Source organism: Lithobates pipiens, unplaced genomic scaffold (assembly GCF_037356315.1).
Source record: "Lithobates pipiens isolate NorthernLeopardFrog02 unplaced genomic scaffold, aLitPip1_a1.2 Scaffold_16, whole genome shotgun sequence".
In the NCBI taxonomy this organism is placed as follows: domain Eukaryota; kingdom Metazoa; phylum Chordata; class Amphibia; order Anura; family Ranidae; genus Lithobates; species Lithobates pipiens.
In genome coordinates this window covers 261,292,322-261,317,985 of record NW_027507748.1, presented here as the reverse complement: position 1 = coordinate 261,317,985, position 25,664 = coordinate 261,292,322, and the positions used below count along the sequence as shown (strand labels likewise).

At 42.2% G+C, this 25,664-nt stretch overlaps 1 protein-coding gene across 1 annotated transcript in view; it reads right to left on the bottom strand.

Moving 5' to 3' along the window:
* Positions 1–25,664, bottom strand: part of SORT1 (sortilin 1) — a 234,401-nt gene that overhangs the window by 135,176 nt on the left and 73,561 nt on the right. The window contains exons 4-9 of the mRNA XM_077481349.1: positions 25,226–25,328; positions 18,684–18,848; positions 14,325–14,398; positions 14,196–14,248; positions 13,944–14,080; positions 13,468–13,615 (exon numbers count right to left, since the gene is read on the bottom strand). Of these exons, the coding sequence (XP_077337475.1) occupies positions 13,468–13,615; positions 13,944–14,080; positions 14,196–14,248; positions 14,325–14,398; positions 18,684–18,848; positions 25,226–25,328 (680 nt within the window). The remainder of the gene's footprint in view (positions 1–13,467; positions 13,616–13,943; positions 14,081–14,195; positions 14,249–14,324; positions 14,399–18,683; positions 18,849–25,225; positions 25,329–25,664) is intronic.

The window sequence follows — 25,664 nt, the reverse complement described above, 5'->3', positions numbered from 1 at the left end:
GATAGGTACATTCTAGCATCCAAAACAATTTTAAAATAAATGCAGAAGAGACATCCTGACTCCAATCCGAATCCCGTCCAACCAATACTCTAAAGAGTATATAGATGGTAAACGAGAAAAAGGAAAAGGCAAGGGAATAATATTGCCTATCCTATCAGCCACACTGCAGTCCAAAATATCGGACCAACAGGGGGCCTACATGTGCACTAGGGCCCAGAAGAGGCTGGAGAATCTTAGTCAAACAGTGATGTCGCTTACAGGCCACTAATAAACAGGACAGGGACTCATCAAGGGCCCCGGGGTCCCATGAAGTTGTACCCACTGCACAGACTGGGTTCAAGTCATGGCCCCACCAAGTATGCCAAAATCAGTGTCCGTCTCCAAGCCCCTGTTGGTCCGATATTTTGGACTGCAGTGTGGCTGATAGGATAGGTGATTAAGTGGGGGAATGCAATATTATTCCATTGCCTTTTCCAATTTTTCCTTTTTCTTGTTTACCATCTATATACTCTTTAAAAAGAGTATTGGTGGGATGGGATTCGGATTGGCCCCTATGTCAGGATGTCTCTTCTGCATTTATTTTAAAATAGTTTTGGATGCTAGAATGTACCTATCTAGTGATTAGGATATATGGTCCTACCTGCAAAAAAAACCCTGATGAAGGAGAATACGACTCGTCTCTGAAACGTCGTTGGGTTTGGGTTACTCCATTACACCTATCCATGATTTTTTGTGTATTGTTTTGCATCCTTGATTATTTATATGCTTCTGTGATATTGTAATTATGTATTTTTTTTTTTGTATAATAAAATTTTTTTAATATATTTTTTCCTACGTATGTGAATATGGTAGTACCTATAAAGTACCACTTCTAGGGGGTTTCTCCATTTTTCTATTCTATGGAGGATGGGTTTTATGGGGAGTTCCAGCAATTGACGCTGCTATATCTTTTGTACACGCAAAAACCTGACTCAGGACAATGCTCATATGCTAAAAGGTCCAACAGATAAGAAGTTGGAGTTCCTTTAAAAAAAAAAATTTTTTTAAATATATATATAAATATTTATATATAATCGTCTTCCAGGACAGCCTCTGAGACATAGGTCTCCTCCCTCTGGGACACGAAACGCATTCACCCAAATGGTTAAAAGGAGGTCCTAATGGCTTTACTTCTTAGTCTCCCTGCAAAAGGTAAAGCATAATGGGCTACTATGCATCACATAGTAGCCGATTATGTGTCACTTAGCTGACACAGGAGTCAGCGATGTCACCGCTGTCCCCTGTAGCACAGAGTCCATCTTCTTCCGGGTATCGCTGCTCCAGCCACTCACAGCGCCGGAGCAGCGATGACATCACTCCGGCGCATGCGCACGGGAGCCGCCACTAGTGGCATATCGCCGTTAGCAGCGGCATGCTGCTAACTGCAATAGTGCGCCTCTGTCTACGGCGCATGCGCCATAGACAGCGGTGACTGTCTTTTAGTAAATATCTCCTAAACCGTGTAGGTTTAGGAGATATATTTCTTGGACCTACAGGCTAGGCTTACCTGTAGGTCAAAGTGGTTTGTAAGGGTTTACAACAACTTTAAAAAGGAGACATTCATAAAAAAAAATTTATTTCTTAGAAAACTCCAGTTGGCTTTCCCGCCACAGGGTTTTCTGTGGTAAACCAACAAGATCAATCTTCACCCTTCACGGTGGGTTCCGTTAAACCTTCAGGAGCCAGGGATCCTCGAGGAAACCCACAATCCTGGACCTGTAATGGCATCCCGCCAGTAAAACTTTATGGCCTTACTACCAAAAAGTACTGGATCCCGGGGTCCAGCTCTCTAAAAAGAGAAGCGTTACAGCCAAAATCTCGTTTCTTCTGATACGAGGCCTGGGTACCATTCAGTTCAGCCACACTTTGAATGGATCCGGTCTGCATGGCTAGCCCCAGCAAGGATTGCTCCAGTGGAGCTCAGCACAGCACATCTTCACCCGTGACCAACACCTTAGACACTGGCGAAAAAAAACTATATAACCCCTCCCACTAGTGGGAGTACACTTTTTAATTTAGGGCATGCCAGTGTCCATCACCTGAAGCCTATAACCCACATAACGACTATGGCTCTGTGTCCCATGATGTACGATAAGAAATAGCCACTGAGAGATCCAACAGATAAGAAAATCTTAAAAAGAGTATCTGATTTAATCCATGCCCGAATGAAGGTTTGAGGAAGAAGGGCCAAAGGAAATACAGAAAATGCCATGGCCCAAGGGAAGGGCATTGAGATTCAACCTGGTGTTTCAGACCAGGACAGGACAACCATAAAAGAAGAATAAAGTGGTGAAAAGTGACAAACTACCTGAAAAGGAGAAAAATAAAAATGTAGATGAACTGCTAAAGTGGTTCAGGTTGAGGGGCATACATGGTATGAAGGAGGTTACCTAATAGAGAAGTAATATCCCAAAAGAGATCTGAAACGATAGAACAGCCCTCTCCGCAACAAATCCAAATGAAAGAAAGAGAAAGAAACATTTACTCTTTAAACAAAAAGGTGGAGTAATCCACAACACTCCTGTAAAAAGGAAGGCAGGGGGAGGATATACTGTGAAGAAAATTGGCTTGCAAGGACATCAGGACCAGAAGGACGAGGAGTCCTTCCAAAACACTCTTGAAAGGCATTTCAGCTTGGTGGTAACCACCTTACAATCTGCCTAAATATATATGAAATATGTCATTCCAGGATTCATTAAATGAAGCCTTGTAAAAAGGGAAGAATCAACTATAAAGGAGGTGGAAACCACATACTAACATTGCGGACAATTAGTCCAATAGGGAGCAGGAAGACAATCTATCCTTAAGTAATAAGGTCCCACGAAGGCTTCTGGACTTGTTATCCCCTTCTAAGGGAACGCTGCACACAGGCAACAGAGGGGTTATTTATTATCCTAGAGAACATAGAATCTGGTGCAGCTCTGCAGAGAAACCAATCAGCTTCTAGGTTTTATTGTTAAAGCTTAATTGAACAAGACGAAGTTAGAAGCCGATTAGTTACAATTCACAGCTGAACCAGATTCTGTGAGCTCCCGTTTTAGTAAATCTCCCCCCAAAGTGTCCCATCTGTTGACCTTTCAGAGAGGTAAAAAAGGACTTAAGAGGAAAACTTCTCTGAAAGTAAACATACTCGCATGCAGGGCCCTCGCTGTTTAATGTGGTGAACATCAGAAGCAAGAATCCTGAAGCAATGCTTTGAGTCCAGGAAGAAAACAATGCATCACAACAAACAAGGTCTAGTGTAAGGAGTTAGTCACCAAGGCACAAAAAGGGGAGTTCTCACATTTTTACAAAAAGGTGAATATGATCTTGAAACCTTCAGATAAGGTAGTAGAATTGGAAAGTACTGAGGGACAACACACAAACTATACGAAATGGAGTTCTCTGACAAGGCCACAATTCCAAACAAGTAAACAAGCAAGCATGTGCTATATTCAGAGATTAGATATGACCTACAGCTTAGAACAATGAGAATCTAGGATAGAGACTCTTCTCAGTGAAGAGAAATAATCCTGATGTAAACGTTCCTAAAAATGGCTGCAAGATATTAGGGTGCTGCAGTGACCACTGGGCAGGGAGCACAGATCACCAGATATTTTGGAGATCCTTGGTGTGCTGGCAAGATAATGGGGTTTAGTTACTAAAAGCAAATCCGCTGTGCACTGCGAGTGCACTTGGAAGTGCAGTTGCTCTAGATCTGAGGGTAAGCTCTGCTGATTTCTATCATCCAATCACGTGCAAGCAAAAATGCTGCCGATTTTCCTTGCATGTTCCCCCCCCCCCCCCCCCACTTCAGCTCTACAGCTACTGCCCTTTCAAGTGCACAGTGGATTTGCCTAAGTAAACCAAACCCAATGGCCAAATGGTTTATTAAAACAATCTCATCACAAAGTTTCAATGTTTGAGCCATGCAGGACTACTACTACATACTTTGGTCATATGCCTGAAATGAGGTGCCTGCATAGCTCTAAAACATCGCTATTTTATGCTTTGATGTGAGCTATTGAATCAACTGTTTGGACAGTATTTTGGAGTACCTCGGTATGCTGGCGACATTCTCAGTGAGGGTCTGGTTACCATTCCACAATGAGGACGCCAGGGGAAAAAAATATATATATAATCACTAGGGTAGACACAAGTTAGTGTTGTGGGTAGGGTGCAAAAAGAAATACACTAAAGAGTCATGCTTTTACAAGGCAAGGGAGTGGTAGGAACTGCTTCCAGTTGATCGGAGCTTCACAGAATCCCTCAAGAGGGGCATAGGTCTTGAACCTTCTCAAGTATCACAAGAAAGCAACCAGTCTTGATGGAAATGATAATCACTCAGCTGCAGAGGAGAGAAGAGAACGCAATATTTTCCCAACCCCAAAATGGAAGCTACAAGGGGATACCTGAGCATCCAAACTGAGGAGATAAACCATTGAGAGATCCAGGACTATGAAAATACAGCCTTCTATTTGCAAAAAAAAAAAGAGAGGCAAGAATATGGAATAGAAAATTCAGGCCTGAGATCTGCTGTGTAATTGGGAGCTAGACTGATCATCCACAAGGTATTACTAGAATGGGGTTAAAGGGGTTGTAAAGTTTTTTTTTTGTTTTAAACAAACATGCTATACTTACCTCCACTGTGCAGCTCGTTTTCCAGAGTGGCCCCGAACCTGCTCTTCTGGGATCCCTCAGTGGCTGTCTCTGCTTCCTCCCGCAAGTACTTCTCACATTCACGCAAGCTCCCTCGCATGGTGAGAAGCACCTGCGGGCATGCTACCGTGATACAGCCGGCGGCTATAGCCGCTCGCTGTATCACACGGTCCCGCCCCCCGGGGTGCCGCATCATTGGATGTGGTTGACAGCAGCGTGAGCCAATGACTGTGCTGCTTTCAATCCATCCACTCCAGCCAAACAGCGACCAGGCTGAGCGACGAAGAGGACATCAGGGGCGAGCGTGGGACTTTCAAGGGGTCAGGCAAGTAAAAGGGGGGGGGGGGGACTGGGTGCGCCGCCACTGAGATATTTTTTCCCCTTAATGCATAGAATACATACCTTTACAACCCCTTTAATAAACCCCATTTACAGATATCCTGCGCAAAGGTGTATACTCCAACCACCAAGAGTGCTAGGAATGACAAAGCCAAGAGAAGAGAAGGGAAAGCAAGTCAAATGCTCCTTGTATGCATCTTAAATGTCCAAAGCACGAAACCAAAGTGCCCACTGCATTAGAACAGAAACATAAGCATGGATGCTTGTAAGAGACCATCACAGATGAGCCATAGTGCTCCAGACATTTGAGGCAAAAGCTCCAGGATACAAAACCTTTTTACATTAGCTGAAGGGGTATACTTTATTAGAATTCATCACATGGACTCTCAAATCTTAGTCAGCACCAACAGGGGACGGAGAGTCACTGCAGATAATCTAACACTTATGTAGGGATTCTGTTTGTAGGGTGCAACTCCTGGAGAGGTTAAGATATCAAACTGTTAGTATGATTATGGTGGATGACTGGAGTGTCAAGAGTGGGCAGAGACCACTTATTAAAATTATATTATAATATATATATATATATATATATATATATATATATATATATATATATATATATATATATATATATATATATATATATATATATATATATATATATTTTAAGGTAAATAGCCCCTTCACATTGCCAGGAGGTAGCCGTTATTCTATAGTTTGTTTTCAATTCTCAGATGAAGATTTTAAAGGGGTTGTAAAGGTTTGTTTTTTATTTTCTAAATAGGTTCCTTTAAGCTAGTGCATTGTTGGTTCACTTACCTTTTCCTTCGATTTCCCTTCTAAATGTTTTTTTTCTTTGTCTGAATTTCTCACTTCCTGTTCCTCCTCAATAAGCTGTTAAGGCTAACTAAACACTGCTTGGATGATGGTGTGAAGTTTACTGAGGAGAAACAGGAAGTGAGGAATTCAGACAAAGAAAAAAAACATTTAGAAGGGAAATCGAAGGAAAAAAGGTAAGTGAACCATCAATGCACTAGCTTAAAGGAATCTAATTTAGAAAATAAAAAACAAAGCTTTACAACCCCTTTAACTACTGTCTTTTCAGCCATAACAGCTCCAAAAGACCTCATGTCTGGAGCAACAGGCTAATCCTCCAAATGCAGCATAAAATGCATTGCATCAATTAGTTCAGATAAAAAAGCTTGTAAATCTGAGTCATATAGAACTTGCTGACATACGGGCTATTCAGGAGTAGATGGTAAGGGCACTGAATCGAAATTAGATCGTAATTGCCGCATAATACATGCTTAGGTAGGTAGAAGCCCAACAGGGTCAGATATCAGATATAGATTCTGTGAATAGATTGTGCACAACTAATAGAACAGACTGGATATTAGGGGTCTTGTGAACACACAGTAAGTCAGACCCTCAAACCAGTCTATGTTAAAGGCATCCGTTCCTTCTGGAGACAGGGAATTTGCCCATAGAAATGGGTGTATGTGCTAAACCAACCTACTGCAACAAGATTGCCTACTGTGTGTCTTTAAGAGACATGCTGCCCCACATGGCAGAAAGACCAAAATGAAGCAAGGCTTGGCATATTCACAAATCAAGTAACCGATGCTGAAAAGTGTCACAGGCAGCTGGAGGTGACCAAATCGGTGTGGGCAGGCAGGGAAAGAAGACCAGATATCAGGAAATCCATGAGGAGATACGAAAGCAGGAGCAGCAGTGGGAAGATGCTTCTCCTTGAATGCATGGAGGGAGAATGAGCACAGATTGTGCCAACACTCCTCCTAGCGGATTAGGTTAGCATTCTCACCCTCACTGTAAGATGGCGATACTCTAAGAGGGCACCCAAAAGGACCAACAGAGACCATTCCCAGTGCTTCAGGCCAACCAGGCTTACTCACAACATAAGCCTTCAGAGACTGGGTCATGCCAGAAGACCCATGATACCCTGACTGCTCCGTTGGAAAGGGAAGTGACTGGAAAGACTGGTTTCTTAGGCATTAGGGCATAAGCCTGGGAAATGATCTGCCATATGAACCTGGCGGCCACCATACCTTTGTAGGGAATAAGAAATTCTACTCAAAAGGAAAAAAAAAAAAAAAAAAACACACACACACACACACACACACACACACACACACACACACACACACACACACACACACACACACACACACACACACACACACACACACACACACACCAAGGAGTTGCGTCCTTCCTTCCTTTATCCTAGAACACTAGGATAAAAACACTGAGCTTTGCAGGTGGGATTTTTAGTTAACTGGTGTTGCCTAACCTTAAAGCGGAGGTCCACCCTAAAATGGACCTTCCGCTCATCGGAATCCTCCCCCCCTCCGGCGCCACAATTGGCACCTTTCAGGGGGGAGGGGGGTGCAGTTACCTGGATAATCCAGGTAAATGCACCCACTTCCGGGATAGCTCTCTGCGGAAAGGGGCGTAGATTACGTCCCTTTCCGCAAGTGCCCGCCCCTTTCCGCAAGTGCCCCGCTGCCTGCTGGGAAAACACACAGATCCCAGAGGCAGCGGGGACCGTCCTTATTGCGCAGCGCGGCTCGCGCATGCGCAGTAGGGAACCGGGAAATGAAGCCGAAAGGCTCCATTTCCTGATTCCCATACCCAAGATGGCGGCGGCAGCACCCGAGAAACGATCTACAGATCGGCTTCGGGTGCCGACATCGCGGGCGCGCTGGACAGGTAAGTGTCACTATTTTAAAAGTCAGCAGCTGTATTTTTATTAGTCAGCAGTATTTGTAGCTGCTGGCTTTTAGGCTTTTAAAAAAAAAAAAAAAAAAAAAAAAAAAAAAACGCGGAGTCCCGGCGGACTCCCGCTTTAAAGTTGTGTTTTTTTTTTTTGTGCACCTACCTTTTTTCCTCCTCTAGTTGGCAACAAAGTCACAGGTCTAATAATCCAATAATTGGAGCATTCTCCTTGAATGAACAATGATATATTTTTTTTTTTTAACCAACGACTTGGTATAAAATCTCTTGCAATTATAAGTACAGCAAAGCTCAAACTGGGAGAGGGAGCAGCAGTACAAGGAGCCAATCAGTTGGGTTACAATGCTCTTAAGCCAAGAAGGAGACATGCTAATAGCAGAAGAGTGACAGATGAGCTTATTAGCCTGTTGCTTCTTCACTCAATGCCAAGTTACATTAGGGCAGCACAGTGGTGTAGTGGTTAGCACTCTCACCTAGCAGTGAAAAGCGTCGCTGGTTGGAGTCCCAACAACGACACTACCTGCCTGGAGTTTGCATGTTCTCCCTGTGCCTGCGTGGGTTTCCTCTGGGTACTCTGGTTTCCTCCCACAATCCAAAGACATGCAGGTAGGTTAATTGGCTTCTGTCCAAAATTGGCCCTAGTATATGAATGGGGATCTTAGATTGTGGGCTCCTTGAGGGTAGGGACCAATGTGAGTGTGCAATATACAGGGATAGGGGTAGACACTCACTCAGGTTGAACTGGATGGACTGGTGTCTTTATTCAACCTTACTAACCAACTAAGAAACATTCTGCAGGGAGGTACAAGACCTGTAAGTATTACCCTAAGCAGAGCAGCAAAGAAAAGACAGCCAGCTGGGCTGTAAGGCAATCCGTAAATATCTCAGGACTGTATGGACAGAAAATCATTTGGAAGTCCCTTACAAATGATTTGCATTTCTGTCCATCCAGTTCAACCGTAAAACCAATAAAATAAAAATTGTACAATCCAATATACCCAATTTTATACCCACAGTTGATCCAGAGGAAGGCAAAAGAAAACCCCAGCAGAGCATGCTCCAATTTGCTACAGCAGGGGAAAAAAAGAAATTCCTTCCTGATCTCCCAAGAGGCAATCGGATTTTCCCTGTGTACATTCATGAAAGTATTCAGGCCTTTTTTAAAGCAATCTACTGAGCAGGCCAGAACCACCTCTGGAGGGAGACTATTCCACATTTTCACAGCTATTACTGTGAAGACACCTTTCCTTATTTGAAGACGAAATCTCTTTTCCTCTAGACGTAGAGTGCCCCCGTGTCCTCTGGGTAGACCGTAAAGAGAATAACTCAATACCAAGTTTACTATATGGACCCCTTATATATTTGAACATGTTGATCATATCCCCCCTTATTCTCTTCTCAAGAGAGAATAAATTCAGTTTAGTTCCTCCGATCTTTCCTCACAGCGGAGCTCCTCCATGCCTCTTATCAGTTTGGTTGCCCTTCTTATGCAATTAATTTCTGTATTTACATTTTGCCTCTAGTTCAAGCATGCACTGAATGACAGCCAAGATCCATTGTGATACTTGGCTGATGCCATAATTAAAAAAATAAATATATATATATATATAAAATTTATTCTAACACCCTAGAGAGTAAAATGGTGGTCGTTGCAATACTGTCTGTCACATCGTATTTGCACAGCGGACTTACAAGCGCACTTTTTTTGGGGAAAAATAATTTATTTAATTAAAAAAAAAAATAAGACAACAGTAAAGTTAGCCCAATTTTTTTTTTTATATTGTGAAAGATAATGTTACACCGAGTAAATCGATACCCAACATGTCACGCTTCAAAATTGCGCCCGCTCATGGAATGGCGACAAACTTTTACCCTTTAAAATCTCCATAGGCGACGTTTAAAAAATTCTACAGGTTGCACGTTTTGAGTTATAGAGGAGGTCTGGGGCTAGAATTATTACTCTTACTCTACCGATCGCAGCGATACCTCACATGTGTGGTTTGAACACCGCTTTCATATATGCGTTCGCTTCTGCACGCATGCTTGGCGAGACAGGGCGCATTTAACCACTTAAGGACCGCCGTATTGCCAATGTACGTCATTACAATGGCACAGGCAGGCACAAGCACGTACATGTACGTGCCTGCCTTCCAGCGGGTGGGGGGTCCGATCGGACCCCCTCCCGCTGGATACGGCTGTCCGTTTCCCTCCAGCAGCGATCCGTGATGAGGGGATGGCCGTTGGTTTCTGGCCACCCCCTCTCGATCGCTGCTGGCCAATGACGAACTTCCTCCCACTGTGTATTGTTTACACAGGAAGGAGGAAGTGATGTCATTCTCCTCGGGGCGGTCTTTTTGACCGGACTAAGAGGAGAAGACTAAAAGTAAGTGCACCAAAACACTACACTGACACATAGGTACACAAACCCCCCCCCCCCCAGTCACAGTGTCACTGATTGCATTGATCATTTCTTTACTGATCAATGCATTCAGTGTCAGTTGTGACAGTAAAAACTGTCAGGGCAGTTAGTGTTAAGGCCAGGGTAGCCCCCTATCACCCCCCAATAAAGATTTAACCCCCTGATTGCCCCTAGAGTTAACCCTTTCACCCCCTTTTGCCAGTGTCACTAAGCGATAATTTTTCTGATCGCTGCATTAGTGTCGCTGCTGTCGCTAGGTAGCTAGTTATTTTTTTAGGTTCACCGCCAGGTTTTTATAGCGCTAGGTACCCCGATATACTACCCAATAATGGTTTTAACCCCCTGATTGCCCCTAGTTAACCCTTTCACCAGCGATCACAGTATAAGTGTCACTGGTGACGCTGGTTAGCCAGTTAGTTATTTAGGTTCCCCGTCAGGTTTTTATATAGCGCCAGGGACCCCCATATACTACCTAATAAAAATTTGAACCCCCTGATTGCCCCTAGTTAACCCTTTCACCAGTGATCACCGTATAAGTGTTACGGGTGACTCTGATTAGTTTGCTTTTTATAGCATCAGGGCACCCACCATTTATTACCCAATAAAGGTTTAACCCGCTGATCACCCGGCGGGTGATATCAATTAGGTTTTAGGGTCAGGGTCTGCGTCGCCCCAGGCAGCGCTAGGTTAGTGCCAGTACCGCTAACACCCACGCGCAAAGCATACACCTCCTGTAGTGGTATAGAATCTGAACAGATCAATATCTAATCTGATCAGATCTATACTAGCGTCCCCAGCAGTTCAGTGTTCCAAAAAAACGCATTGTTAGCGGGATCAGCCCAGATACCTGCTAGCACCTGCGTTTTGCCCCTCTGCCCAGCCCACCCAAGTGCAGTATCGATCGATCACTGTCACTTACAAAACACTAAACACATAACTGCAGTGATCGCAGAGTCAGGCCTGATCCCTGCGATCGCTAACAGTTTTTTTGGTAGCATTTTATATTTAAATCCGGAAGGCAGTGCTTGGTTTTCGGGGTCCCGTACGTGGCTAGGCTCCCAAAAAGTCCCCCACATGTGGTATCCCCGTACTCGGGAGAAGCAGCAGAATTTATTTTGGGGTGTAATTTGACTTATGCCCATAGCATGTGTGAGCAATATATCATTTAGTGACAACTTTGTGCAAAAAAAAAAAAGTTTGTAATATTCCCGCAACTTTTGGCAAAATATAAAATATTCCATGGACTCAACATGCCTCTCAGTAAATAGCTTGGGGTGTCTACTTTCCAAAATTGGGTCATTTTGGGGGGGTTTTGTGCTATTTTGGCATTTTATGGCCTTCGAAACTGTGATAGGTAGTGAGGAGTTAAATCAAAAATTTGCACCCTTAGAAATCCTGAAGGTGGTGATTGGTTTTCGGGGTGCCGTGCACGACTAGACTCCCAAAAAGTCCCACATGTGGTATCCCCATACTCGGGAGAAGTAGCGGAATATATTTTGGGGTGCAATTCCACATATAACCATGGCATGTGTGAGCAATATATCATTTAGTGACAACTTTTTGTAAAAAAATTTTATTTTTTATTTTTTTGTCATTATTCAATCCCTTAGGACAAAAAAAATAAATATTCAATGGGCTCAACATACCCATCAGCAATTTCCTTGGGGTGTCTACTTTCCAAAATGGGGTCAATTGGGGGGGGTTTGTACTGCCCTGCCATTTTAGCACCTCAATAAATGAGATAGGCAGTCATAAATTAAAAGCTGTGTAAATTCCAGAAAATGTACTCTAGTTTGTAGACGCTATAACTTTTGCGCAAACCAAAAAATATACGCTTATTGACATTTTTTTTACTAAAGACATGTGGCTGAATAAATTGTGCCCTCAATGTATGACTAAAATTTAGTTTATTCGATTTTTCTTATAACAAAAAGAAGAAAATATATATTTTTTTCAAAATTTTCGCTCTTTCCATTTATATCGCAAAAAAAAAAAAAAAAAAAAAAAAAAAAAAAAAAAAAAAAAAATCGCAGAGGCAATCAAATACCATCAAAAGAAAGCTCTATTTGTGGGAAGAAAAGGACGCAAATTTCGCTTGGGTGCAATATTGCATGACCGCGCAATTACCAGTTAAAGCAGCGCAGTGCGAAATTGGAAAAATACCTCTGGTCCTTAAGGTGTTTATTGGTCCGGGGCTGAAGTGGTTAAAACATTTTTTTTTTCTTATTTTAACTTTTATTTTTTATTTTTTTCACTATTCTTTTAAAAAAAAGTGTGTCACTTTTATTCCTATTACAAGGAATGTAAAAATCCCTTGTAATAGAAAAAAGCATGACAGGTCCTCTTATATACGAGATCCGGGGGTCAGAGAGACCTCACATCTCATATTTACACTAAAATGCAATTTAAAAAAAATAAAATAAAACAAATGTCCCTCTAAGAGCTATGGGCAATGACTTGGAGACAGGTGGGGGGCTGGGGGCTATCTTCCCCTCACTCGTCTCCATGTCAGGCCAGGGACAGGTCCAGATCGCCGTCACGGACCTGGCTCCTAGATTCCAAGCAAATTTGTCAACATGTATGTATGTATGTATGTATGTATGTATGTATGTATGTATACACACACATACACATACACACATATATCTCCATATATACACACAGACTGAGGCAGAGTTCACACTTGTGTTATGCATGTGCATGTGGTTTGCACCGCACTGCTGTGCAGATAACATGCAACGTCTGTGCAATGCAAATTCACATTGCATTTGCACCAAAATGGTGCAGGACTCTTTGTCCACACTGAAATCGGATGGCATGGAAGTCCACACCCATGCAATCCGATTGCAGCACCATTTGGCAGTGCATACACTGCGATACGATCTGGGGGCGTCGTTAACTTTGCTTTGACAAACACAGCGGTTTGTGGAATCGCACTGGTTCCGGCATCGCATATATGCGAACCGGGACTAAAGGATTGGACAAGCTTGTGGGAAGAATCTTAAACAAGTTGGAAAGTTTCATGGTTTGACAAGCACCACTAACCACCTGAAGGAGAATACTATTCAAATAAATCAAAAGCGATGCTGAAGATTAGGAGTATCACTTGCCTTTTCCTGTATTGCTGACCTAACAGCAAACCCACTTTTTCCCCTAACTTAACCTTCAAAAAAATAAAAAATAAAAAAATAAAAAATAAACCCTCGCTTCATGAGCACATACAAATACCTTCCATATTACAGGTTTACTAAATGTATATCAAAGTTCTATGTACACACCTCCTTCATCATCCACATGAATAAATATCAGGTCATTATTGGCTGCCAACACGGAGTAAAACTGCTCATGTGTAACAGCGGGGAGTTGAGCAATGTTCCATGCATCACCAAGGTCCTGAGATACGTGGATCTTCCTCTTCATTCTGTCCTGCAGCAGTTACATCCAAACCTTGGTGTTAGTATTTGCACGTTTATGTTGGAAACACTGATAAAATAACCCCGCTCCCAGAGATTTAAATCCACTATGTAGAAATTCAACTCTATAGTTAGGAATTCTCACCTTCTGCCTTCAGCCACATTCTTGCTGCACAACATAGTGAGGTATCCCTATCACTGCTCCCTCACTAGAATTCAAGAATCTACTTTACAGGTAGTGAGGGGGTGAGTGAAAGTGTCAGTTGAAGTCTAGCGATTCTGCTGCTGGCATGTCAGTGTGACATTGTGCTTATGTATATGAAACATGGGTGTGCTCTCACCTCCTCCATAATGGATGCCAACAGAAAACGACCCCATAATCCAAATGAGTGGACACGCTCTTTCAGCACTTTGAATGTTTGACCAAAGTCGGATGTTCTTTTCATAGTTAGGGACCAAACTGCCTCAGACCAGTCAGCTTTAAAACAAATAAGGACAATTTAGCTGTCTGTTTTTACCAAACAGCAAAAAAAATAAAATAAATACACACACACACACACACACACACACACACACACACACACTATACTTACAACAAGATTCATTTGCGGATGTTACGGTGAACAAGATCATGTTTTTGGGTCCCCTAAAAGAGTATATAGTTGTCACAAGAACTATGGAATTATTTAAAACTAGACACTGCTGATCACTAAATTTCTTACCATTTAGCAGAGCACACAGATTCATGGATTCGCTTCCATGTTTCCCCAAAATCCTTGGATATCCATAATTCATACTGAAAAAAAAGTGGGAAAAATTTATACCCTCTGTCTTTGTCATGGCTGGGTCTATATGAACTGCTGAACACTGTCAAGACAAAGTGAGGGGAAATCCAAAATTTTCGAGCCATCACCAAAACATGATCGTAGAGGTACAAATATTTGGGTGACATCTGTTTGATGAAAGTTCCTATAATCTGATGTTGCATCACAGGAAAGCAAGTGAAATGTACCAAGTGAGAGACACATAAAAAACCTGGACTGGAGTTACCCTTCCTTCCTTTATATAAAAAACTGTCAATGCATAAACTTTAGATAAAAAGGACAATGAAGATTTTTACATTTACCATCTTTTTTTTTTTTTTTTTTTTTGAGAGGGCGGGATGTAAGACGGGAGACGTGCGCCGCTTCAGCTCCCGCCATCCGCCTAACTAATCCTCCAAAATCCTGGTTCTAGCTCAGCTATCCTGCTAAGCAAACACTTGCCTGCTGTCTGCTGCGGTTCTCCCTATGCCTGCTAGTTGCAAATAGAGCAAGAATGCAGCCTCTCACGGCTCCCTGATTGAGCCGCCGAAAACTCATGCTGCAGCAATCTTGCCTGTCACTTCCCTGCATCCAGCATCTGTAGCAGTGCAAACAGACTCCTGGATGGCAGCAGCTATGGCCCCTGACCTGAATGGCTCCCCTTCCACCTCTCAGGCTGATACAGAACTGAATGGAACTCAGTCCACTGCTGCAATCCTAGCAGTCACAGACAGCAAGTCATCTGTGGAGGGAAAAATAGATGCACTGACCAGAGAATGTGGGAGGATCAGACATGATCTGGACAAATTTAGAGGCCGCATTGCAGAGGCAGAGCATCGTGTCTCAGCATTGGATGATACTACTGCCTCCACTGTTCAGGCTCTAGCAGATCTTCAGCAAAAGGTCAAGATCCTCATGGCACGCTCAGAAGACGCCAAGAACCGCCTTTGGCGCAATAATGTAAGGGTGGTCAGGCTCCCAGAGGGGCCCAACCCTGTAGTATTTGCCTAAGCGTTCTTCATGCAACTCCTGGGACTACAAAGCCTCTCCCAGTATACATAGTGGAGCGTGCGCACAGGGTGCCCACAGGTCCAAGGCCTGCTGGTTTGATGCCGTGTGCTTTTCTAGTCCGTCTACTCAATTTCAGGGACAGATCTGATCCTGGAAGAGGCCCGCAAACATTCCGACTTAAAATTTGAAAATGCAGCGATTCACCTGTACCCTGATTTTTCTCCCGACCTACAAAAGAAACGGCTTTCCTTCAGAGGTGCGCAGACGCCTGCGTGAGAAAGGCCTGACCTAAAACATGCTGTAGCCTAGCCATCTGAAGGTGATTCACAATGGCTCTGCTAAGTTTTTTGAATTTGCAGCAGATGCAGTTGACTGGTTAGATTCCATTGCCTAGGAATGTGGTTTCCAAGATGGTACCGGGAGTGGTTATAAAAAACTTATCCTTTAACATGCTGTTTCTCCTATTGACAATATTTCCCTTAGCAGGCTGATCATTCTGAATGGACAGAGAATGCTTATCCGGTCACCGCGGGAGCCAAGGTACTGTTTTAGGGCACTATGACCTACTTATATGCCTCCACAACCCTTTTTTCTTTGAGTGGATGAACTCTTGGAACAGCCTGAACTGGATATAAAAGGCCTGGTAAACAATGCAGGGCACAGGCAGCAAAGCTATACAAGCTGCTGTGGATGATACTGCAGAAATAGGAGGCCCAGGATTAAAAACAAACAAACAAAAAAAACAAAAACAAAAACAAAAAAATAAAAAAAAAATAAAAAAAACAACAGGCCTTGGCTTCCCTGGATAACCATGAACCACTAATAGTAAAAAAGTAAAACTGCGCTATTCAGATAGACCGCCCTATGAGCAGCAGCTCAAATCGTTATACTAAGACACTTAAAACTATATACAATGGGGAGCTGCGCTGAATAAAATGAAAAAAAAGTTATTTCTAGAGAGAAACCAAAACAAATACTCTTGATATTATGTACTACTACCCACATGTGTTCATATAAGTGAAAAAAAAAATTAACAAGTGGAAAATAAATAATGTGAAATAAATCAAGTAAATAAATAAATTATATAAATATGTTGGAAAAAATGAAATTAAACACAATCAAGCTTTATTTAAATGTGAAAAAAATCAAAACTACATACACAAAATACAGACTCAGTCAGGTGTACACCCTCAAGAATCAATAAATGAATGGATATAAATTAATTGGAATAACAAAAAATAAAAATTGATGAATTACCTATATAAATACATAAGCATAAATAGAAATAAATAAGCATAACAAAATTCAAAATTCATTCAGTGTGTAAACAAAGAAAAATAGTCCAAATAAGTCCCATAGGTTATAACAAACCAAAACAGTAGGTAGTCCAATGTGAAGTGAAGACTAACAGACAAAAAATCACTCAGAAAGGAAAATCATCAGATGAAGCACCTCCACCAAAAAGTGATTAGGGCCGCTTACCAGAGCATAAGATCTCAGAGTTAAGCGAGATCAAAGGATCACAAATATAGATAGTCTAGGTAAACCGTGATCACGTCCGTATAGTGACAAAACGCGTAGGGAGAAACGGCGTGCTGACGTCACCGCGTTCTACGCCAGACCCGGAAGTGCGGGCGGTAGCCAAGAGTCGGCCGGCTCGATTTTGAAAATTGCCTTTACGTTCATTGAACATGTGAGTTTATTTGCTTTTTATCTGTACAATAAAAGTCAAAAGGGTTTTATGCTATGCGAGTGTCCCCTTGTCTTTTCACATGGATTGTGTCATAAATCGCTTAACCATCTGGATTATTTGGAGAGAGAGGTTCGGTGTAGTTCCCTGGGACGGTTTACCTAGACCACCTATATATTTATGATCCTTTGATCTCACTTAACCCTGAGATCTTATGCTCTGGTAAGCGGCCCTAATCACTTATTGGTGGAGGTGCTTCATCTGATTCCTTTCTACATGATTTTTTGTCTGCGTTAGGCTTCACTTCACATTGGACTACCTACTATTTTGGTTTGTTATAACCTATAGGACTTATTTGGACTATTATTCTTTTTGTTTACACACTGAATTTTGTTATGCTCATTTATTTATCTAGGTAATTCACCAATTTATTTTTTTGGAGTTATTCCAATTAATTTATATCCATTCATTTATTGATTCTTGAGGGTGTACACCTAACGGTGTGAGTCTGTATTATTTGATGTATGTGGTTTGATTTTTTCACATTTAAATAAGGCTTGATTGTGTTTTTAATTTTTTTCCCCAACCTATTTATATAATTTATTTATTCACTTGATTTATTTATTTCACATTATTTTCCACTTGTTATTGATTTATTTATTCACTTATATGAACACATGTGGGTAGTAGTACATAATATCAAGAGTATTTGTCTTGGTTTCTCTAGAGAAAAAAAACTTCTCATTTTATTCAGCGCAGCTCCCCATGGTATATAACCATGAACCACTCCCCAGGACAGTAGTAGTTTGAAGATCCCTGGTTTAAACACTCAAGTATATAGACAAACACATATTCCCAGTTTCCTGATTGTTAACAATTAAATACTACACTAGTAGTAGAAATATTTAGTTTCATACTTGCTATAGGGGTAATGGTTTAACAGGACAAACCGGTCTTGCTTTTCAAGGCTTTGCCAGTTATGGTGGGCATACCCTTGGGGGTGGGGGGGATCTCCAGGGTGTGTGAAACTTGGGAATGGAACATGGCTCTGGACCTGTATTGCATCCTGCAACAAACTAGCACTGGGGTGAGTGTCCTTACAGGATCCAGTGCCCAAAGCACCATTACAGGTGGTCTCCACAGCACAGGGTCCAGGTATGGTTCCCAAGGTTTTACAGAGACTACACCGATCCAGATGTACTATTCCTACTGTAGTAGAGGGCAGTAAAGAAGTTGAAGAGTTTGAAAGTATTTAAATTTTTTTTTCTCTTAAATAAAGGGGAAAGGAGGTCCATCACTTATAGGACGCTTGGGGGGGGATCCCTTATGGAGTGAGGTAGGGTAATTTGGCGTATGCCCAAATTGGGAGGGGTGAAGGGGGCATATCTAAAAAGGTTTTGCCAAGGAAAAAAAGGAACCCAGGGTCTATGAATATCCAGCCCATGTCCTGCAGGGTATGATTAACATATTTGCAGTGTTTTGCCACACAGATTGTTATATAGCTCTACATCTTCAGCTTCCTTGCTCCATTAAATATAACATGTCAAAAGAATCAATACAAGCTTTGTCCTACTCACTTGCATACTAATGAGCAGTAGATTTGTGGGATCTTCGGGATTGTAAGATACAGGCCTGGAAGGGTGAAATGGCAAATCTGTCTGAACAAATGTTTTTGCAAAGTCTGAAGATCGAAATATACGCCCACCACTGCTCCCTCCAGACACTTCAGCAACCAGAACAACCTATGGAGAGAGAAAAATAAATAAAAAATTATAATTACAGATAGATATACATTATCACACACACAAAAGTGAGTACACTCCTCACATTTTTATAAATATTTTATTATATATTACATTTTCATGTGACAACATTGAAGAAATTACACTTTGCTACAATGTAGCAAAGTAGTGAGTGTACAGCTTGTATAACAGTTTTAATTTGCTGTCCCCTCAAAATAACATAACAAACCATACAGCCATTAATGTTTAAACCGCTGGCAACAAAAGTGAGTACACTTATAAGTGAAAATGTTCAAAATTTAAAATGGACAATATTTTTCGTGTGGCTACCATTATTTTCCACCACGTTAACCCTCTTGGGCATGGAGTTCACCAGAGCTTCACAGGTTGCCACTGGAGTCCTCTTCCACGACGACATCACAGAGCTGGTGGATGTTAGAGACCATGCGCTCCTTCACCTTGCGTTTGAGGATGGCCCACAGATGCTCCAAAGTGTTTAGGTCTGGAGACATGCTTGGCCAGTCCATCACCGTCTTGGAGGCGTGTTTGGGGTCGTTATGTTGGAATACGGCCCAGTCTCTTAAGGGAGGGGATCCTGCTCTGCTTCAGTATGTCACAGTACATGTTGGCATTCATGGTTCTCTCAATGAACTGTAGCTCCCCAGCGCTGGCAGCATTCATGCAGCCCCTGGACCATGACAGCCCCCCCACAATGCTTGACTGTAGGCAAGACCTCCAAACCAATCAATCATCGCCTTCAGGCCAACGACAATGGTGGTTCTGGCCAGCTCAGTGGATTGCTTTAAGAAAGGCCTGGATTATTTCCTAAGTGTACATAATATAACTGGGTACTGACATTTATAGGTAAAGTTGATCCAGGGAAAATCCGATTGCCTCTCGGGGGATCAGGAAGGAATTTTTTCCCCTGCTTTAGCAAATTGGATCATGCTCTGTTGGGGTTTTTTGCCTTCCTCTGGATCAACTGTGGGTATATGGACTAGTAATATATATATATATATATATATATATATATATATATATATATATATATATATATATAATATATAATATATAATTTTTTTTTTTTGGGGGGGTTGAACTGGATGGACTTGTCTCTTTTTTCAACCTGACTAACTAACTATGTAACTATGACACCAATTCTTGATTTCACTCCTCACTACCTATCACAGTTTCAGAGGCCATGGAATGCCCAGATAGCAGAAAATCCCCCTAAATCACCCCATTTTGGAAGGTAGACACCCAATGCTTTCTGCGGAGATGCATGTTGAATATTTTGCAGATCTGGCTTCTTGCCACAAAATTTTGAAAATTAAAAAAAAAAAAAAAAAAAAAAAATTCCTTATTGTGCCATCTTGACATTTCACATCTGTGATATAGTTAGGGAGGAGTGAAATCACAATTTTACGCCCTTAGAAAGCCTGAAGGCAGTGCTTGGTTTTCGAGGTCCTGTACACAGGCTCCCAAAAAGTCCCTCACATGTGGTAGCCCCATACTCTGGAGAAGCAGCATAATTTATTTTAGTTGTAATTTCACAAATGCCCATAACATGTTTGAGCAATATATAATTTAGTGACACCTTCGAGTAAAAACAAAAAAAAAAAAAAAAGAAGGGGTTTTTTTTTTTTTAAATCAATTTATCACAGGGAATGTAAACATCCCCTATGATGGCAATAGGTAGTAATAGGTACTCTTTAAAAAACAAAAAAATGGGGTCTATTAGACTCTAGGTCTCTCCTCTACCCTCAAGGCATCTGAGGCTTTCCCAATGGCGCCATTTATATCCGGTGAAACCGAAGCCATGAAATGCTCATAGCTTCCGGTTTCTTAGGCCAGAGAGATGGTAGCCGTTCTGGTTTTCGACCAGCTCTATGGTCAGCTGGTGGAATCCCTGGCTGCATTCTCAGGTTCCCTGGGGGGACAGGAGAGTCTGAGAAAACCATGGAAGACAGTGGGGGGGGGGGGGGGGGGCACTGAACTTTCCACTGCTTGTAAAATCAGTCTAGAGGCCAATTAGCCGCTAGGATTGCTTTTACATGAAAGCTGACCGCTGGCTGGAAAGAATGATACCTAAACCTGCAGGCAGCATTCTTTTATAACCACTTAAATTCCAGCAAAATACAAGTACGTTACTGGTCATTTTTGGGCATATATTGTAATGTTCTTTTTCAAGCAAAAGAGATTAAAATCGGTGGGTATGACAACCATTAGAATACTGCCCCGCATCCACCCACTTCTAATGATGGGCATACATGCACCTTTTTTTGTTTTTTCAACTGTGGTGGTGAAATCACCTCCTATAGTGCTTGAGTCGCCGGTTTACGTATCGCAAACGCTGTTGCTGTCAAAATAAATAAATAAATTTGTGCTGCAGCTGAACAGCGTACCTGAAAATAAAATAATGGTTAACAATAAAACACAATGAACAGTAAAAAATTAAAAAGATATGAAAGAATTACATACCTAAAAGGCAAACATGATAAAACAGTAACAAACATTGCAGTTATAAAATGTAAAAAACAGTAAAAAGCAGAACAGAGAGAACAATAAAAACGACAATCATTTTTGGCTAAAGAGCCATCTGTCAGTGTGCCGCTGCTGTCTACTGGATCATATTCTGAATGTGAAATGGGCGACTTCCTCTTCACTCATCTGTCATGCTCAGAAACGTGTAGGCCTCTTTACTAGTGTACTTCCGATTGGACATTGTGGCCTCTTAATTTATTAGGTACAACTAGTGCAACTCACAGGCAAAAAGAGCACCTGATTGGTAGCTATTGAAGCAGGCTCTGACAAACTGTTAGCATTCACAGGGACCAGGCTGCCGCGAATGCTGCAGTTACGTGTGTTGTGTTTTGTAAGTGACAGTGATCTACTGATACTGCACTTGGGTGGGCTGGGCGGAGGGGATAAACGCAGGTGCTAGAAGGTATCTGGGCTGATCCCGCTAAGGCCCCTTTCACACTGGGGTGGGAGTGGCGTCAAAACTTCGTTATTTTTAGCGCCAATTTACTGTTGTTTTAGCCGCGGTATTTGGCCGCCAGCGGGCGGTTTTAACCCTTTCTTGGCCGATAGCAGGTAGGTAAAACCACCGCAAAGCGCTGCTACAGCGCTTTGCCGGTGGTATAGCCGCACTGCCCCATATACACCGTTCCTTCACCGCTCCAAAGATGCTGCTAGCAGGACTTTTTTACTGTCCTGCTAGCGCACCACTCCAGTGTGAAAGCCCTCAGGGCTTTCACGCAGGAGAGATAGCAGCGGCTGTTTCGGGTCGGTTTGCAAGCACAATAGCGCCTGCAAAATGAACCAGTGTGGAAGGGGGTCCAACGCATGCATTTTTTTGGGAACCCTAAACTATTGGGGACGCTAGTATAGATCTGATCAGATCAAAGATATTGATCCGTTCAGACACCATACTACTAAGGGAGGTGTATAGTGCGTGCGTGTTAACGCTACTGGCACTAATCGGACGCTGCCTGGGGCTGATGCTGAAACCTAACTGATGTCACACGCCAGGTGATCAGGGGGTTAAACCTTTATTATTAGGCAATCTACGGTGGGTACTCTGATGCTATTAAAAAAAAAAAAAAAAAAAATGTAACCAACCAGCGTCACTGGCAATATGGCAATCAGAAAATGGATCTTCTAGTGACAGTGGTGACAGAGGGTGAAAGAGGGTGAAAGAGGGTGACAGAGGGTGACAGAGGGTGACAGAGGGTGACAGAGGGTGACAGAGGGTGACAGAGGGTGACAGAGGGTGACAGAGGGTGACAGAGGGTGACAGAGGGTGACAGAGGGTGACAGAGGGTGACAGAGGGTGACAGAGGGTGACAGAGGGTGACAGAGGGTGACAGAGGGTGAAAGTTATTTAGGGGGGTACCCCTAGAGCTACCTGGGCCTACTACTAGCTGCCCTAACGCAGATTAGTGTCACAAGTGACACCAATGCCGTAATCAGGAAAAATCTGAAAACTGCAATTGGTCACAGTGACCGAGTGAAGGGTTTAACTGAGGGGTGATGGGGGGGGGGCGGTGAAACGTGTGCCTACGTGTACTGTCAGTGTAGTGTTGGTGTAACTCACTTTTAGAAGTCCTCTCCCTGGAACTGAAAAGAATTCCACGAGGATGACATCACTTCCCCTGCCTGTGTTAACACTTACAGGCAGGGGAAGCATTTCATTGGTCAGAACCGATCAGCAGGTCTAGACCAGAAATCATTAACCTGGGCCTAAAGACTAAATCGGTTCTGCAATGAATCCAAACACCGTGGGGCCAAAGGGCGTGAGTGACGTACGGGTAGGTGGTTTTGAGCACCAGTTTCATTCTGCTGATGTATATCGCCGTGAGCCAGTCAGGAACCGGTTAAATAACAATTAGAGTGTGTTTAAACATTCAATGAGTTTGTTAGCTCTCACCTGGACGCACAAAGCAGGGCTAGACACAAAGCCATGAGGAGGTAGAAAAGAACAGTCAAAAGACTTGCTCAAAAAACAGTCAAAAGATGGAAAAGGATAGAATAATCTATCCAAAGCCTTGAATATGCCAGTCAATACTGTTCAATCACTTAGTGGAAAATTTGGGGATCTCTTGATACCAAGCCAGGAAGAAGAAGGAAGAAGGAAGAAGGAAGAAGGAAGAAGGAAGAAGGAAGAAGGAAGAAGGAAGAAAGAAGTTGCCAGACAGAAAGAAGCCTTTACTGTACCTTTGTTCCACAAAAAAGCCTGGTTACAATATGCCCAACACACCAGCTTGAATGCCTCATTGGCTTTTTTGTGGCTTTGGCCCAGTAAAGGCTTCCTTCTGGCAGCTCAACCATGCAGCTCTCTTCTGTTCAAATATCGCTAAATTGTGCTCCTTCAACAACCACACAGTCTTTTTGGAGAGCAACCTGTATTTCTCCTGTGGTTACCTGTAGGTTTTTCTTTGTATCCTGAACATCTCTTCTGACAGTTGTGGCTGCAATCTTTGTCTACCTGACCTTGGCTTGGTATCAAAACAGCCCCTAATTTTCCACTTTTCCAAGTACTGACTGGCAATGTTAAGGCTTTGGATATCTTTTTAGATTTTTTTTAATCTTTGTAACGTTTCATTACCTTGTGACACAGGTCTTTTGACTGTTCTTTTCTACCTCCTCATGGCTCAGCTGGTGTCTAGCCTGCATCCATGTGAGAGCTAACAAACTCATTGACTATTTATACACAGATACTACGATTTAAAAAGCCACAAATGTGGGAAATTTATCTTTACTTGCCATTTTAACCTGTTTGTGTCACCTTCTGTGTCTTTACCAAGGCCAAACACAAATTTTTGATCAGGGTCATTAGGGTAGTTTCTGTTATGATTTAAAAAGAGTAAACACAGTTGATTGATAATAAATGGCTTCAGCCAAACACTAACCATGAGTGAAAAATGTTTATATGTGATCATTCGTATTCTCTTAAAAAAGGCCAAGAAATCAAATTCTGCCAGGTTATGTAAACTTATGTGCACAAATCTCATCAGTGCCCTCGCAGTTCATCAAGAACTACAAGTCATCAGCCACATTTGTTTATTTAGGTTTATGTGCTTGAAACAACGTTTTCTTGATGTACATCAAGCTAGTTATATGTAGAGTGCAGGCGCCATCTACTGTTCCCTTTCTAATGTAGCTTTGCCGTTTATCGAATTAGATATTGTATTCTCCTACAATGGGTTAATAAATTTGTTAGCAACCAGTGTCTTCTGGGAGAATTCTCTATAGGAAGTGAGTCAGCCACCATTTTAGGATGTTTTTGTTATCCCATTCTGTGTTCTAGAGCATGGTTTATTTATTATATGCAATCGATAGTTTGTTTTATCAATTTGTAGTTTCACCTGGCTCGTTCTAATAAATTAAATTTCAAAGAAATATGGTATCTGAAGTTTATGGAGTGGGAAGGTTTAGCTCTGTGTCCTACAGACAGAACGTTGGCTGCCGGTAGTTGTTAAAATTGGGCACGCTGTTTGTGAATTTTGACAAGTGTGGAGAGAAGATTCCCTGCTTGCTGTCACACTGAGGCAGTAATCAGGGGGGAGAGGTTGCAGGAGGTGCATCATGTTACCTGTTCCACCCTAAATACAGGTGGAACATGTAATATGTTACGAAAAGGTGAACCTGGCCTTTAAATGGTTTGCCTCATCCCTGCAACTGCTACATCTGTAGGAAAGCCTGTTCTTTTGAAAAACAACCTACTTACTGGTAAGAGCACAACATGTAAATAAAAGAAAGCAAGCCTTAAAAAGAAAACTAAAACAGCTATCGCATGTAAGAATTGGTAAGCTGCAATACAATAAAATATTTCCTTTTGGGTTTAATAATGCTTTAACAGTTTGCAAACTTACCCTTCCAGAATTCTCAGGACCAAGACCCATGCCAAACTCTGTGTGAATATATGTGTTCTTGATGAGATTTGTTATGTCTTCAAAAGTTTTACCATAATCCTCACTGAAAAAAATAAATAAATAAAAAAGTTAATTGAACTCAAATATAAAAAAAAAAAAGGGATAAATGAAAAATCCTCCATTGCCAAAATCCTATAATCGGGGTTCGGCAACCAGTCTATCAGGAGCCACCCATCGACCGCTGGCAGGTAACAGGTAGCTTGCGAAGACATCCCTGCCTTGACTACCCAGCGCTTTCCACAGCTACACATTTCATTCAGATAGCATCTTTTAGTGCCTGCGATTCCCTACACCATAAGAATGATCATAGCGGCTGTTCCGATGCTTGATTGTTCTCAAGGGGGGCGAGAGGGGACGCCCCCCCTCCCATCGCCCTCCA